This window comes from Pan troglodytes, chromosome 5 (genome assembly GCF_028858775.2).
Source record: "Pan troglodytes isolate AG18354 chromosome 5, NHGRI_mPanTro3-v2.0_pri, whole genome shotgun sequence".
In the NCBI taxonomy this organism is placed as follows: Eukaryota; Metazoa; Chordata; class Mammalia; order Primates; family Hominidae; genus Pan; species Pan troglodytes.
Genome location: NC_072403.2, coordinates 75,855,166 through 75,872,921, shown reverse-complemented (window position 1 = coordinate 75,872,921; position 17,756 = coordinate 75,855,166). Strand labels below are relative to the sequence as shown.

Genomic DNA, 17,756 nt, shown 5'->3' with positions numbered 1-17,756 from the left:
TTCACAAGAGTGTGGGTACTCGGAGGCAGGCAGGGTCATTGAGGGTCATCTTGGAGGCTGGTCACCACTGATCCTGGTTATATACATATTTTATATATATATTATATATTTTTTATATATTATATGTATTACATATATTTTGTATATATAATTTATATGTAATATAATATATATAAAAGATATATAATTTATATATATAATATATATGTATTTTTTAAGACAGAGTCTCATTCCATCACCCAGGCTGGAGTGCAGGGGCACGATCTCGGCTCATTGCAGCCTCCGCCTCCTGGGTTCAAGCGATTCTCCTTCCTTAGCCACTGAAGTAGCTGGGACAACAGGCATGTGCCACCATGCCTGGCTATTTTTTGAATCTTTAGTAGAGATGGGGTTTCACCATGTTGGCCAGGCTGGTCTCAAACTCCTGAGCTCAAGGGATCCACCCGCCTTGGCCTGCGAAAGTGCTGGGATTACCGTCGTGAGCCACTGCGCCCAGCCTGGTAATAGTTTTGTTGTGAATTCTATTTTTTTCTGATATTAATATTATTTTCTACTTTTGATTTGTGTATTTACATATATATATGTTTACATGATTTTTATCTTTATATTTTTAAACTTTTAAAATGTCACTATTTGGCTGGGTGTGGTGTCTCAGGCCTGTAATCCCAGCACTTTGAGAGGCCAAGGCAGGTGGATCACTTGAGGTCAGGAGTTCGAGACCAAACTGGCCAACATGGCAAAACCCCGTCTCTACTAAAAATGCAAAAAAAGAAAAAAAAAAAAAACAAAAAAAAAAACAAAAAAACAATTAGGGCATCGTGGCACATGCCTGTAATCCCAGCTACTTGGGAGGCGGAGGCAGGAGAATCTCTTTAACCCAGGAAGCGGAGGTTGTGGTGAGCCAAGATCACATCACCACACTCCAGCCTGGGCAACAGAGTGAGTCTCCATCTCAAAATATATATATATATATTTTTTTTTTTTAATTAAAATGCCACTCTATTTTAGCAAATCATGGGTTTTGTTCATTGAATCTGAAAGTCTTCAGTTTTCCATAGAAGAACCGAAAACATTTAAATGTACTGTCCTGATACTTGGCCTTACTTCTTATTCCTCTTATTTTCAAAAACATTGTTGAATTATATTTGTGTCTTTATTAAGATGATGTCCAAACAGGAGTTTAAAATTTCTTCTGTATAATCATGGAACATTCTCTGAACTGGCACATTGTAGACACTCAATAAGTATTTGTTGAATCAGTGATACAGATAGATGGATGGTTGGTTGAAAGAGGAATGATGCCGCTTTGCTAGGGGAGGTGAGTGTAGGACTCCCTCCCTCAAAGTAGTCTGTTAAACAGGGAAGTGGCTGCTTGGTTATCTGAACAAGTATTCACTCCATATTTTGAGCTAGACATAATCATTGAAAGAGAGCTAGAATGCCTTCCTATTGACTTCCTGGCCTGCTGGGAAGTTTTGCTTCCTTCTCCCCCAGCCATCCAATTTTTCAAGAAAAATTTTCTGTTTGCCAGCTTATTTCCCCAACTCCCCTATTCTTTTGCCTTTCCTACCCTCTAAAGAGAGTCTAGGTCTCACAGGTGATCTTTTGTAGCTCTGTGATGCCTAATAATAGAACAGAAAAGGAGATGGGGAAGAACTGACAGAAAGACTAAAGAAAGGAATTAACTAGCGAGTGTAAGTGGAGCTGCCTAAGGATGCAATGCAGGGGAAAAAAACACACACACACACACACACACACACACACACACAAAATGGATGTGGACTACATGCTGAAGGGACTCAAGTCAAGAGGGAGAATTTGGGCTGCGAGTCAGCCAATGAGAGATTCCAAAAGGAATAGAAAGTGCTGAGAAGACAAAAGCACATGTAGCCTGATAAGGGCATGGTGACCAGGAGCTCAGGTCCCTCAGAAATGAGTGTCTAGTTCATGCCATCAGGTAAGCTACTAAGACTAGCAGAGCTGCAGCCTGATATAGGAGGAATCCAGATGGATAATGGAGGAAGGAGATGATGCGTATCAGTTGCAGCCCTGGGACTGGTGCAGAAGCAGGGGTGGAGTTCCTCCTATTAACTTCCCCTATTGTAGATTTCACTGGCAAGAGATGCCTCTTGGTACAGTGGAGGAACTGCTCCTTGAATGTATTCAAGTGGCACATTTGGCTCCTTGAAGTGGATCCAAGTGGCACATGGGATAGATGGTGGTAGAAACAGAGATGTGCATCTCAGAAGGACATGTTGTCCTTCTGCCAGTTATAGTTCTGCCAGTAGATAGCCTCTAGGGCTCAGCCCCTTCAGGGATTCTTTTAGCTGCAGAGGTGCAGCTTAAACAGGTGGCCTTAAGGTGGCCCTTAACAAGTGGCCTTAAACAGGTGGCCTGAAAAAGGTGGCCTTAGCTAAGGCCACCACCCCCATCCCCTCAAAGGTTGGCATGCAGTGACTGATGGAGGGCCATGTTCACCCTAAGTGAGGCAACTCCAGCAGGCACCTACAGCTTCCTGTGGAGTTGGCTAAGGCAATCAGGTCTGCATCACAACCTGACTTCTCCCTCTGCTCAATTGTTTTCCCCTTCTTTTCACAGCTGTTGGTCCCAAGGGATACCCTAGAAATATACTAAACGCTAAACATTGTTTCAGGTCTGCTGTTGGACAACTCAACCCATGGCAGTGCTCTGTAAGACTACGGAGATTTTGTGGGATTAAAACTAGTAGAGAGTATGAAAGCCTTTTTTTTTTTTTTTTTTTTTTTTTTTGGCAGATGCAGTATTCTGAGAAATGGATTAACATGATTTAAAATGGTGGCCAAGAAATATGATTCTTCTTGTTTCATTGGATGGCCTGGAAGTGTAAGACGGTAAAATATAAAACAGACTGGGAATTTGTTTCAGGAGTCTAAGAGTAAATCCACAGGCTAAAAGAGGGTTGCACTTGGAGGGAAAAAATGTACTTGCTATTTTTCAAAAAAGAGTTGGAAAGATTTGGTGTCAGCCTGGATGTGAGGATGAAGACAAGCCAGCTAGAATAAATATTGATTCCAAGATTGAGGGCAGAGTTTTCTGGGAGTGTCACGGATGGGAACAGACAAAATGGAAAGAGACTTAATGAAGAAGATAATATCCTCAAGTTTTGACATCTCTAATTTAAAATGTCAACAAGCTATTTAAGAGGAAGTTTCTTTGTGTTGGGAGCCACCTTAGTTGTCCAGCCATATTAAGGGGCTGCAATACAGTCATGAAGGCTATAACCAGCACTATGGTATCATGCCCAGTCTAAAATGAGGCTGAGCTCTGGCCAATGTGGGGCTGCATGTGCCAGGAAGAAGGGGTGCCTTTTCTGACTGGCACAAAGATGTTGTGTGAGCTGGTAGGGGGCCTGGCCATTGCCTCAAAATCAGTGAGAGAGACAATGTGATGCCTGGTGAAATGCACAAATTTGGTTTAGATTAGAGATGGAAAGTTAGTGAAGGAGAAAAGGCTTTAGTAAGTTAGATTTCTTTAGGGTCAGAGAATAGGCAAGTCACTTAAACCTTCTGAATCTCATTTTCCTTATTTGTGTGGCAGGATGCTTTTCTTTTCTCCACTCCCTCACAGCTTCCTCGTACCAAGATATGATAACTGAATGAGATATTTGGCAAGGCAGAGAAAAGAGATGGAGATGCTTAGCCCAATTAATGTGCTACACTTATGCCAAGAAGGGATTCTATGCTTACCTAGCAGATAATTTACCCTGAAACTGGACTAGGCAGGTCACCTTTTTCTTCATTTTATTCTTGCATATGCAGGATCTAATTATCCAGACGTATCCACAGAGAGAGGAACCAGATGAAATGCGGAAAGCACGGTTCACCTTCAAGAGAAAGAAGTAGGACTCTGGGGTTTTAAGCCGAGGCATGAAATATACCGATTAATAGCGTCATTTTGTAACCACAGGTCTCAGGAGTTTTGGGAAGGTTAGTATGAGCTTGTCAGCATTGCTTATTAATAACAGTGAGATTGCTGCTTTGCACCTGATCTCAGTCAGACCGCAGAGGCTCAGCCACTGGGGCTGGTTATGCAGCAGGAATATATCCATGCGACCAGCAGGGTGTAAGAAGTCCAGGCCAGGACGGGCACAGTGGCTTATGCCTGTAATCCCAGCACTTTGGGAGACCAAGGTGGGTGGATCACAAAGTCAAGAGATCGAGACCATCCTGGCCAACATGGTGAAATCCCGTCTCTACTAAAAATACAAAACTTAGCTGGGCCTGGGGGTGCGCGCCTGTAGTCCCAGCTACTCAGGAGGCTGAGGCAGGAGAATCACTTGAATCCAGGAGGCAGAGGTTGCAAGTGAGCCAAGATTGTGCCACTGCACTCCAGCCCAGGTGAGAGAGCAAGAATCCGTCTCAAAAATAAATAAATAAATAAAAGAAAGAAAAAAGTCCAGGCCAGACTCCATCTCAGGCTCACTGGTTCCAATGTGTTCCATCCATACCTCAGTGGCTCTTGATTTAGGGAAAAAAGCACATCCTGCTATTTAATTTGCAAAAATTAAATAACTACTTGATGTGTCTTTTGTGCAGATAATACCCACAAAATATTAATTTTTGCCCTTTTTCCCTTATAATTTTAACATACTTATTTTCTTTACTTGTCTCATGTTTTCTTTCAGAGATTCTAACTCTCTTTGCTAAATGGATATAGGAATAAATACTCTTAAAATACATTTTTTATTGTATTGATGTGGAAAATGTAGAAAAGCACAAAGGGATTTTTTAAAACTCTGCAATATCATCCACCAGTCATAATCATTATTAAGATGTTTTCACAGATATTCCCAGCTTTTATTTTATAAATAAGACTCTCATGAGTCACTTATCCCTCACTTGTCTAACTATTTTCTACTTTTTGACGCACTAAGATTCTAAAATGAACCATAAAAGCTGGCACATATTTATAGTAATCAGTTTTCTTATTTAAGAGGATGAGATAGATGAGTGTAAATAATCTTGCTATACACAAAATTGTTTCTGCTACTCTGAAGACAAGGTGTTCTTACATCTCAGTCTTTGAGCATATATGTAATAAAGTTTTGCATAAGGTTGCAGACTTTGTCTTTAATACAAAGGAAAACAACAGGTATAGCCTTCATATAAATTATCTCATTTAATCCGTACCGTGATTTTATGAGATTGGTATTGTTACCTTCATGTTACTGATGAGGGACCTGAGCCAGGAGAGGCAAAATATCTCAGTCAAAGTAGCCCAACTGCTAAATGATTCTGCCTTTGAAAAATCACCTGCCATTGACACCTTTGTCACCGTCACCTCCATCTCTGTCTGAGCCACCATGATCTTTTTTGACCTATTGCAAAATCTATTTAACTGCTACCTCTACCTTGGCCCCTGTATAGTGACCAAAGTGAGCCTTTCAAAAACATAAAGCAGATCATATCATTCCTCTGCTTAAACCTTTCACTGGCATATCCCTCAGGGTAAAATCCAGAGCATTAGTAGGGCTTCTAAGGTTCTATATAATCTATTCCCCACTCCCTCACTTTCCCAGTCACTCTGGTCTCACCTCTCCCTCTTGCTTCCTGAACTCAGTGCTGCCATTCTCCACACAGCTTGACATGTTCCTACCTCAGGGCCTTTACACCTGCTCTGTCTCCTTTGCCAGAAATCTATCACTTTATTCCCATCTCTGATTAAATGTCACTGCTCCTTCAAACCCTTGCCTGGCTACGCTATATAAAATAGCCCCTTTCCCAACTTTCTTTATCAATTACCCCGATTCATTGTTTTTCCCATGGTATTTGTTACCACCTGGCTTTTATTTGTTTATTTCTTCATTTGTTTATTTTCTGTCTTCTCCTGCAAGAATGTTACTGTATGAGAGTGGGGACTTTGTTTTATTTGTTCTATTTCCAGGCCCAAAACAGAGCCTGGGCCCACTAAGGAAAATTTGTTAATGAATGACAGAAAGGAAGGAGCCAGATTTCCCGTTCACATCTTCACCCTAAGTCCAGGCTATTTCCTCTAGGCATTCTGAATACCAGAGCCACTTGAAGGAAGGAACATACAGCGAAACACCGGTGATATTGTAAACCTTCCTTGCAACCCTCTTCGCTTGCCTTGCTGAGATTAGGAAGATTGGAATGAGTCAAAGCCAGAGTCCTTCCTCGGAAGGTCACTCTAGCATTTGCTCTTCTCCACTGTCAGGAAAGAAGAGAAAGCATAGAGAAAATGGTACCTATAACAGTGAATTCACAAGAAAGAGGACACGAGACCATTTGATTGTACATAAGTAACCTGGACTTTGGATCAGAGGACCCTGGCTCTGCTGTGTGACTTGGAAAAACATTTTAAAAACCTTTCTAAGGTTGTTTTTATCATTTTTAAAATGAAATTAATGATCCTTCCTTTGGTCATGAGAGTCAGGTTCTCTAAAAAGCCAAAGGAACTGTTTCCTCACAAAGTGTCAGAGAGATTTTTGAAAGAGCTAGATACTGTATCTCTGGGATTAAAGTGACAAAGCATGGCCTTTAAGAGATCAGAAGTAAAAGATATTTTAGCACAGTGGATTGTCAGTCTGCATTAGCAGGTGGTGGAAGAGCTTTCGGCAGACATGCCCCTATAACTTCAGTTAGTGGCAGCACCATTGGCACAGGTACACCCCCAGGCAGCTGGCCCTGGTAACAAGGTGGCAGCAAGGGGAATTCACATTTAGAGGCGATGAAGGCAGCTGTCGCCACCATCATAAACTTCTCTTCCTCCTCCTCCCTTACTCTTCCTCATAATTCTCCTTTCTCCCTCTTCTCCCCTCCTCCTCTCCCTTCTTCATCCTCCTCATCCTTCTTCATCTAGCTGTGATATTTTTTTGTCCTGGATTTAGGTTGTACTGGTGAGGATAGAGACAGCAAATCAATAATAATATTTTAAATAAATTTTTAAGCACATATACAACAAACGTTGCATTTGATACATACACTGTCTCATTTCATCATTATTTAATCTCCCTTAAGGTAGGTATAGTAACTCTGCAATGGAGTTGAGAGAAATGAGGCATAGGAGGGAGAATGACTTGCTTAACGTCTCACAATTCATAAGTGATGGCAGGAGGATTTGAACTTCTCTTGGAGGTTCAGATTTGAACCTGGAGTCTCTTTGACTCCAGGACACTTGTTCTAAAGTCACTCAGATTCAAAAGGTAGAATCAGATGGCTTAGTGATTGGATGTGTCAGGGACAGGGGACTGTGAGGAGGAGAAGGGGTCTAAAATACTTCCTAGTTTTCTGATTTGGGTGGCCTGTTGAAATGTTAATGGTGCTTTACCCAGGGTAGGGACACTCTGACTCCTAGAAATAGTTCCAGCCTCTAATTAGTGTCGAGATCATTTTTTAGGTTAAAAATGAGCTTTGGGCTAGAGTTACAGGAATTCTTATTTCAATCTTTCACTTGGTTTTGCCTGTAATAGACTGGCTAAACTGTAAGAGGCCTCCTATTAATTTTAAACTGTCTTGAACTCAAAATAGTCAAAGTATTAAGCTAATGAAAGAGCAGTGTTCTTGTTGTTGAGTAATCTACTTATTTATTCTATAGCTTCCTCTCCCATGCTCTTTGTTCCCTTTGATCATAATTTTAATGGGTTTTGGAAAAAATAGAAACCCATGTACTACATTGGCTATATTTAACAGGAGTACCTATAAAATATCATTTTGTCTAATGTACTGTAAATATTTTTTTCCAGATGCTTGAATGTTTTTGGAGTTTATACCTTTATAAATTATACATTTTTATATAACACCTGTATCTGTTTTTCCTTTAATTGCTTCTCAATCTTGTGTCACATTTAGAAAAGCCTCCCCATTTTAAGATATACAAATATTCACTCTCATTGTCTTTTAGAAAGCGATAGATTTATTTCATAAATTAATTATCTGATAAATTTTTAAATGGTGTAATTTTTTTCTACCATTGATTAGAAATGCTATGTATATTAAAATAAATTCATATAGATAAGTACATATATTTATATATAAGATATACATATGCATATGACTCATATATATGAGTCAGTGTCCCCCTCAGTAGAATGTTTGATTTAACACCCCAGAACATATTTTAATACCTTGTTTTAATATCTTTTCTCATACTCCTATAGTTTTTCTTTCTTTCAACTTTTATCCTTTTTATATACACAGTAAAACAAAAAATTTATTTTTGTTTTATATGAGACCATATAGAATTTATATATGAATTTAGAGTTACCATATCTAAAACATTGAGCCTTTCTACCCACGAACATGCTATGCAATTGAAAGCATTTAATAATCTTTCATAAATCATTCATTATAATTTTAAGATTTTCTTTTGTTATGCATTTATAACAGTTTATTCCTTGGTGTTTTATCTTTTGGGTTACTATTGTAAATAAAATATTAGTCTTCATTTTATTTTCTAAACGACATTTATCTCTTATTGGAAATCTATACATTTCTTACAAAGATTTGTCAGTAGACCACAAAATAAAATTATTTTATTTCTAATAAGTTTTTTAAATCAATTCTTTTGTTTTACTATATTCATAATCATATCTATAAACCACAATAATTGTGTTTCTTCCTATCCAATTTATACTTCCTCATTTTTTGACTTGTTTATATACTTAAATACTTTCAGGAGCCTAAATTAATAGCAGGCATTATTGATTGTAATGCAAAATGCTTTATTACGTCAACATAAAGCTAAATAAAAACTACTTTTTATCTGGTTTAACACTTTCTATCCTAAATTCCACCTTGATATATCAAGTCTGTAGTTCCAGCCTTGTTCTCATTAAGATCTCTCCAGTAAGTTTTTCTGTTGTGTATTTTTGATCCTTCTAAGTCAAAGTGTTATAATGAACCTCTTAACCCAGAATTGCTCTTACTTTGATTTTTGAGGTAATTTAATAGATGTTAATAACCAATATGTCTTTTATGTGTTTATAATATTTTTGTTTTCTATTTTGAAATGTGAATTGTGTTTTATTTATTTATTTTGTGGTTTGTGATGTTATTTATTTCTTATAATTTTGAAATATTTGTCTGCTTTTGATCCTCCATTATACTTTTAAAGGTGTATGATCTACTTAGCTTTGTACTTCCTGAAATGGATACACTAAAATCAATGAGACCAATATTTTCTGTTAATAGTGCATTTTTGGTTTTTGTAGCACACACTTTACTTCATACAATGGAATTCATAATGTATCCTACCTACACACCTAATATTAAAAATTAACCAAGATAATTCCCTAACTCTAATATAAAAAGTATAAGAGACCACTAATTTACAAGACCACTATTTCTATACAAAAGATACTAAGGAATGACTGAACTAGAAGATACATTGAAGTGGTTAGCTCTTTGCACTCATACACAGAATTACCATGGGTTTGGTAGCCATAAATAAAGACTGATAATAGTCATTTCCTATTAGACACTCAAGTAGGATGATGTATTTTTTTCAATATAGTTAAAAAATTCTAAGAAATTTCTGAATGAAAAATAATATTTATTGACTTAACATAAAAAATTTATTCCTGATATAGTCAATGATTATTAAAATTGTGTAAAAATATTTCGTGCCAATATGTGACATGAAATTCAGATCTAGGCTTAGATATTCATGTATAGGTTTTATACACACATTAACATATGCTGTGACTTTTAGAAATTGTGCAATCTGTGAAAAACGTTTGCTTTGCCTGAACTGTTCTGTGCATTGAAAGATTTATAACATTCATCATTCACTACCCATATCCTAAAATTAAACTGTTCCAGTCAATTATTCTGAATATTGACAATGACTCTAGAAATTCCCAAGATGCCTCTAGAAGACAAAATACTCTCCCTGAAAATCACTGAGCTGAAATAAATTTCTCCAATTTACAAAAGCACTCATCACTTTTCACCCAACCATGTACTAGTACGTCTAGCATTTTGTCATCATAATTAATAAATTCAAATAAATTGTAATATATATGTGTACATTGATATTGAGTACTAAGAGAAATGGCTATCAGATTGAAAGCTTTTCAGTGAGTACATCAATTTTGCTAAAATATCAATTTTGATGAAAATTATAGTAACCTATAAATGTTATTGATATCTTGAAAATATGTAAATCTAAAGAAATTTTCTTTGAGAAATCAAATTGGACTAAAATAATTTATGAATGTATTGCTAACTGTATTAAATATATACATTTTAAAATATAAATGGGAAACAAGTGAATAATATGATAAAAAGTAAAAAGCAGAAGTCTACTAGGTAAAATTATATAAGTTAAAAATATGATCTAATGTGAAAATATTATAATTATTAGTTTTTTATCATTTATGTTTTTAATGAAAAAAATTCTAGGAATAGAAAAACTAAAATGTATTCCTTTACACATTATCCTGAATCCTAAAGTTATGACCCAAATACAGTTATAAACTGTGGATGCTCAATTACTGTTGCATTAATATGGTCAACAAATGCATTTTAAACTTGAACAAGCTATGCTTAAGACAAAGGTCACCTTTTAAAGATTCTGCATAAAAGGCTGCATGAAACTCCAAGTCTTAGAAAATAATTTGAAAAGCAATGCTAAAAGGTTATACCTATAAAAATGATTTAAATATAAATTTAAATAAAAATCTGGCTTAGGTAGTATAAAACTATATAACATGCGCAAATCATTTTATTCTTTGAGATATGAAATTGAAGTATGAAAAGTCATAAAACCTGAAGCTATAATATGGTCAAACTTTAATTTTAAATATATAACTTATGTATTTGGGAAAAATATGTGAGAGATAATTGTGTATAGATGAGTTAAATTTCAACCCATATGAAACTTGAAACTTTATTATTCAAAAATGCTTCATTTAATGAAGTTTGTTATAATAATTTTGGTATGTGTATGGGTAATACAATGATATGTACTCTAGAATTGCTTAAATGAATGATTTCTATATCATTTTACTATAAGGATTTAAGAACCAAGATTATTTGGTTTTCTAGAGCATAATAAAGAGAGAAAATATATCAGTGTATGTAAGTGCCTTAGACAAAAAGATTTAGACACTTGATCTAGTGGTTTCAAGACTGGCCCCAACCCAAAAATACATTCAATATGACACTTTCATATGCAGTTCAATATCTTTTTTGCTTTAAAGGTAAAAATATACCCACATAAAACTTTTACTTGAAGGCAGAAAAGTTTGCATAGTATAGCCAAAATAAATAAATAAACCTAAAACCAACTATTCAACTTGTTAATAAAATCACAGACATCACGGCAGAAATTACAATAGTCTTAGAATAAATAATTATTAGACTTTTGGGATCAGAAATAATTTAAGAAAATCCTGGTCAAATTATACTATGCTTTTGTGCCAAATTCACATAAAGCTCTATTTTTACAAGCCTCCTGACTCTACAGAAATCGTTTTTGAAACTTCACCTGATTTTCTTATGGACTTTTAGATTCTACACTTTGAAACAGAACTCTTACTTATAACTGAAAATTATGTTTTGGATATATTTAACATTACACAGAAAATGTGAATCTCCTAAAATAGCCTGTAAAGGAAACAGGTTAAATTTAAAACTTCCAGAAAGAAAGCCAGAAGACACACTGCTATAATCAAGCAACTTGTATGTTCAGAAAGTGAAAAAAATAATTACTTTAGTACTTTAAAAATGTGTTCACTTTCTAAATGAAACAGAAGAACCATGAGATGTGTTCTGAAGAGTATACAATCTTACCTATGTATAGTACATTACCTGGGGACAGGTATCATGTCTCATTGTCATAACATTTTGAAAAATATCTTCCAGTTAGAGGAGATTCAATAAATAATAAATGTATGAATGAATATATTTCATTCTGTTATGATATTTCTGGTAGCAAGTAGGGATTGGTGACTTAGACATAAATTTGAGGCTTCAAAAACAGGTGGGAGTCATGAACACTTCACAGTCTGGGCATGGTATTAAGAAATTAACATCCCAGACTTAGCAAATCTTTCCTGGTCTTAAGTAACAATATGGCTGGTATGATTTAGTCTTTGGCTCATTCAACATTTTATAAACTCCCAGAAAAAATTTTTGAAGATTTCAGGGCAAAAAAATGTGGTAATATGCAGACCTGTTTGAAATACATCATTTATATGATGAATTTTAATCTGCACCCATTTAAAATACACTTTAAAAGAAAATGTTTATACGTTATTCATTAACTTTGTGTCTGTTAACATCATCAACATTATTAGTGTCTATCATTATAATACTATCATTATTTTGCCTTATAAATTGAGTTTAATTGAAAAATTTCTCCATCCCGAAATCACAAAGATATTTTTCTACATTTCTTTCATTTATATCGTCATTTTACCTTAAACTTTTAGATCCCTATATACATTTAGAGTCTACTTCTATATAAGGTATAAGGTTGTAATCCAGTTTCATTTAAGGTCTCATTATGAGCCATTTCCTCAATACCATTTACTAAAGAACCCTGTATGTTCAAATGAAATTATAGCCAAATTTCTCATATATTGAATTCCCGTATATACTCGGGTTGTTGTCAGAGCTCTCTGTTGACCCATTATTATTTTTTTTCCTTTAAAGGCACCCATATGTGTTATGTAGTCTGTCATGTCATATGGTTCATGAGATCCCACCCAATTAGTCTTCCTTTTCAAAGATGACTTCATAATTTAGAAAATATTATTCATAAATATATATAACATGATCATTAGTTTCTAAAATAACTTGCAATATTTTTACTATTGCATTAAATGTGTGAATTAATTTGGGAAGAATTAATATTTTAGCTAATTTAAGGCCTAATATTTAATTCCATGCATTATATTTCCATTTATTCAGTGTATATATAATTTTCTCTTTTTCATTGAGCTTAGTGGTATATAGAGTGTCTTTTTAATGGAGAATTAGAGCATCTTTTTTTTTAATTCTAAAGATTTTGCATATCTTTTGACATTATAACAGGTGGTATCACACATATAATTTCTAGATATTGCAACTGATATAGAGAAACTTAATTTTATATAAAATACTGGTATCTGCAACATTTGTTGGGCTCCATTGTTAGTATTAATTATGAGACAATATCAAGAACTCATTAAAGTGTTGATAAATTACAAAAATTTTGTAATTTATCCAAGGTTCTCTGGATATCAAAAAATAATGGCAAACAAAAGAGAATCACAAAATCAGAAAAAAGGAAATAACATCACAAAACGAAGGATAATTTTCTTAATAAATAAAAAAGCTTCTGAAAATCATTGTTTCATTAAACAAGTATTTGTTGAGCACTATTCTATGTGTCTTTTGTGGCTTACTACTTTTCCTTATCAAAATGTTTTCAATGTTTATTCGTATTGAAGCACATATCAGTAATTCATCTTTGTCTATTGCTGAATAACATTTCATTGTATGGATATAACAAATTTTATATATCCATTCATCAGTTGATGGTCATTTGGGTTGTTTCAACTTTTTGACTCTTTCGAACAAAACTGTAAACATTCACATATAAATTTTTGTAAGAACATATATTTTCAATTTTTTGAGTATATACTAGAAGTAGAATTGCTGGGTGTAAAGTGTTATCTCATTGTTTTGATTTAAAATTCCAGTCTTTCAGCCTTTCACCGTAAAGTATAATGTTAGTTATGTTTCTTCATTCTTCTTATTTTTTTTTAACTTCTCTTATCAGATTGTGGAAGTTCCCTTTTATTCTTTATTTGTTGAGTGTTTGTTTCATAAAGTGTTGTGAGATTCTGTAATACAATTTTTTTCTCCATCTACATTATCATGCATTCTCTTCTTTATTTATTCTATTGATACATTAAATTACATTAATTGATTTTAAGCCACTAAATCAAACTTATATTCTTACGATAAATCTCACCTGGTCATGCTGTATAAACCTTTCTATATGTTGCTGAATTTGGTGTGGTATCACCGTGTTGAGGATTCTTGTGTGAATTAATTTGGGAAGAATTAATATTTTAGCTAATTTAAGGCCTAATATTTAAGTCTATGCATTATATTTCCATTTATTCAGAGTATATACAATTTTCTCATTTTCATTGAGCTTAGTGGTATACAGAGGGTTTATAGTGCTATATAGATGGATTGAAAACATAGATTTGCCTATAGTTTTCTTGTGATTGGTCTGGTTGTGCTATTGTTGTAATATTGGCCTCATAAAATGAGTTGGGAAATGTTCTCTTCTATTTTTGGAGGAGGTGGTGAATAACTACTCTTAATTTTGCTTTAAATATTTGTTACAATGTCTCAGTGAAGTCATCTAGGCATGAGCATTTCATAGTGTTAATTTTTGTTAGTTTGTTTAATTACTGATTCAATCTTTTTACTTGTTATAGGTTAGATTTCCTATTTCTTCTTGAATCAATTTCAGTAGTTGGTATTTTTCTATTTTATCGAAGTTAACTAATTTTTTTAATTTACAGTTGTTCATAGCATTTCTTTATAATTATTTTTCTTTCTGTAATTTCAGTAATATTTTATATCTTATTCCTGATTTTAGTATATTTGTTAATGTTTAAAACAAATGAAATTTTGTTTTTTGATATTCTTTATTGTTTATCTATATTTTATTTTATTAATTTTACTCTACATTTTATGATTTCCTTCTTTCTACTTATTTTATTTAGGTTTAGTTTCCTCTCTTATCCATTGTGTTGTGGAAGTTTAGGCTATTGAGGTATTTACAGCTATAAATTTTATTCGCAGCACTGCATCACCCACATCCCATGAGTTTTGGTATCCATTTTCAATAATCTCAAAGTCTTTTCTAATTTCTCTTGCAATTTCACTTTGATTCATTGTTTAATAAAGATTGTGTTATTTAACTTCCATGTAATTGTAAATTTATCAAGTTACTTATTGATTTTGATGTTTAATCTCATTCAGTTTTGGTCAGATAATGTCCTTTTTATTATTTCAATTTTTTGAAATATATTACAGCTTGCTTTATAGCATAGCGTAGGATATGATCTATCCTGGAGAGTGTGCCATGTACATTTAAGAAGGTTATTCTGCTGTTGTTGGGTAATGTGTTTTATAGCTATCTACTATTTCTAGATGATTTATAGTGTTGTTTGAATCTCCTATATCTTAGTTGATTTATAGCCAAGTGTTATATCTGCTATTGAAAGTAGAATATTAGAGCCTCTAATTGTTATTGTTGAATTGGCTGTTTCTCCCTTAAATTATTTTTTAGCTTCATTATTTTGAGGCTCTGTTGTTAGTTGTGTATATACATATATATATACACACACATATATGTTTGTAATCACTACCTTTTCTGATAGTTTGACTCTTTTATAATTATAAAATATCTTTCTTTTTCTCTACTAAGTGTTTCATTTTTTCTCTTAATATCTATTTTTTCCCTGATGTTAGTATAGGCACTCCAGTTTTCTTCTTGATGCAGTTTGAATGATATTTTTTTTTATTGCTTTACTTTCAGCTTATTTGTATCTTTGAATCTAAAGTGTCTTCCGTAAACCATATATATATATACACACACACGTATACATAAAGTGTATCTTCTATAGATCATATATAGTTGACTAAATCAGAAAACAGCCAGTCTAAACATCTCTAAATTTTGACTGAATTTCTGAAATCACTTTATTTAAATATTTTTGATATATTTGAATTTATGCCTGCCATTTTACTTTTTGTTTTCCACATGTCTTATATCTCTTTTGTACCTGTATTTTTTTTCATTGTAATTATTCTAATACTAGTTTCTTTTATACTAAGTAAATCTCTAGGGCAATATTTTATTTTATTGTATTTATTCTCTCGTGATAGGGTCTCACTCTGTTGCCCAGGCTGGAGTGCAGTGGCACAATCATAGCTCATTGAAACTTCTAACTCCTGGGCTCAAGTGATACTTCTTCCTCAGCCTCCCAAGTAGCTAGGGCTAGGAGTACAGGTGTGCACAACCACACCTGGCTGATTTTTTAAATTTTTTGTAGAGACAAATTATCACTATGTTGCCCAGGCGGGTCTCAAACTCCTGGCCTCAAGCTATTCTCTTGCCCTGGCCTCCCAAAACACTGAGATTACAGGCTTAAGTCACTGTGCCAGACCCTGAGGGCAACATTTTACTTTTGTTAATGCTAATTTTACTAAAGCATATGAGTTTTTGTTTGTTTTGTTGTTGTTTTTTGTAGTTGCTTTGGAGCTAATCGTACACATCTTAACTTAGCAGAATTTACCACAGATTTATGCTAACTTAATTCTACAATGACATAGAAAAGTTATTTCTATACAGATATATTCCTTCTTCCCTCCTTTTATTGTGCTAGAATTGTTATACATAACATGTATTATGTAACATAATATATAATAACTATATATGTATATGTAAGTGTTTGTTATGGAAATTCCAATCATTTTAATCAACAAAAACATTGTTACCATGAAACAGTTCGATGACTATCAATTTAATTATAACTTTTTGATATGTGATATTATCTGCGCAAATGATACATAAATACCTGGGTCTTTTAATTTCATCTTTACAAATAGCTTCATGTTGACACTCATTTTCTTGATCATCAGTTGTATTTTCCAGATACATGTTGCCAGCCCATCTGAGAAAACATAGATACCGATATTCCTGACTGTCTTCTTCACTCAAACAACTGCATCCATTTGCACAAATCTATAGCAACAAAAGAAGTAAAAATGTTATGAATTCCCATCACTTACTACAATATTACAATTGTGACCTGAGAGATCACGATAGATGCCTCTCTGTCTACTAAGATGAAACCTAGGGTTAAGGAAACAGAAGGTAACTATTGGACAAGGGTTCAAAGCTTGGCTGGCACAGCAATTCCCTAAATTTCTAGAGCTACGAGAAAAACCACACCCTTGCTAAACTCCCTAATAGGAGCTATCAGTCAAATTGTCATTTCATTTCTAACTCTGATTTACAACCAAGGCCACCATAACCCTTATCAGACAGAGAATCGCCTTACAAAACACTTTTCTGATAAGCAATTGTAGGCCTCAAACCAGTTTCAGCCAGTTTATACAGACAGGACATAAACTGTCTTTGTGTCCTATAGTTCACTTTTTTTATGTGAACTGCCAAATTCCACCTCATTTTAAAGCTAAAACCCTGCTTCAAAGAGAACATGGGATGTATGTTACATACATGTTTACTCATTGAACATGTGCTTGCCTGTCCCCCATAAATATGTATTGCTTTCCCCACAAACTTGCTGAATATGTCTGACTCTATTTTGAACACAGACCTTATGAGGCACAAAAATCACCTTGCCCTTTACCACTTCTAGGAGAGCACCCTGGGTCCACATCAGAGATGAAGTTTTCCCAGTTATATTATTTTGCTCTGTTTCCTCAGCCAAATCTCATGTTGAATTGCGATTCTGACTGTTGGAGGTGGGGCCTGATGGGAGATGATTAAATCATGGGGGCAGTTTCCCCCTTGCTGTTCTCCTGATACTGAGTGAGTTCTCCTGAGATCTGGTTGTGTAAAAGTATATAACACCTCTCCCTTTACTCTCTCTCCTGCTGCCATGTGAAGACCATGCTTGCTTCCCCTTCACTTTCTGCCATGATTGTAAGTTTCCTCAGGCCTCCCAGCCATGCCTCCTGTAGAGCCTGTGGAACTGTGTGACAATTAAACCTCTT

At 34.4% G+C, this 17,756-nt stretch overlaps 1 protein-coding gene across 7 annotated transcripts in view; it reads right to left on the bottom strand.

The window, feature by feature from the left end:
• Positions 1–3,754: 3,754 nt before the first annotated feature.
• LOC129144276 (protein eyes shut homolog) overlaps positions 3,755–17,756 on the bottom strand; it is a 378,386-nt gene continuing 364,384 nt past the window's right edge. For 4 of the 7 annotated variants that reach the window (XM_054685963.2, XM_063813146.1, XM_054685962.2 and 1 more), the window contains one exon: positions 15,744–16,758. In XM_054685963.2, coding sequence (XP_054541938.1) covers positions 16,489–16,758 — 270 coding nt within the window. In that variant the 3' untranslated portion in view covers positions 15,744–16,488. Of the gene's footprint in view, positions 3,863–13,901; positions 14,030–15,743; positions 16,759–17,756 lie in introns of those variants that run through there. The other 3 variants (XM_054685964.2, XM_054685965.2, XM_063813148.1) reach the window with 2 other exon arrangements.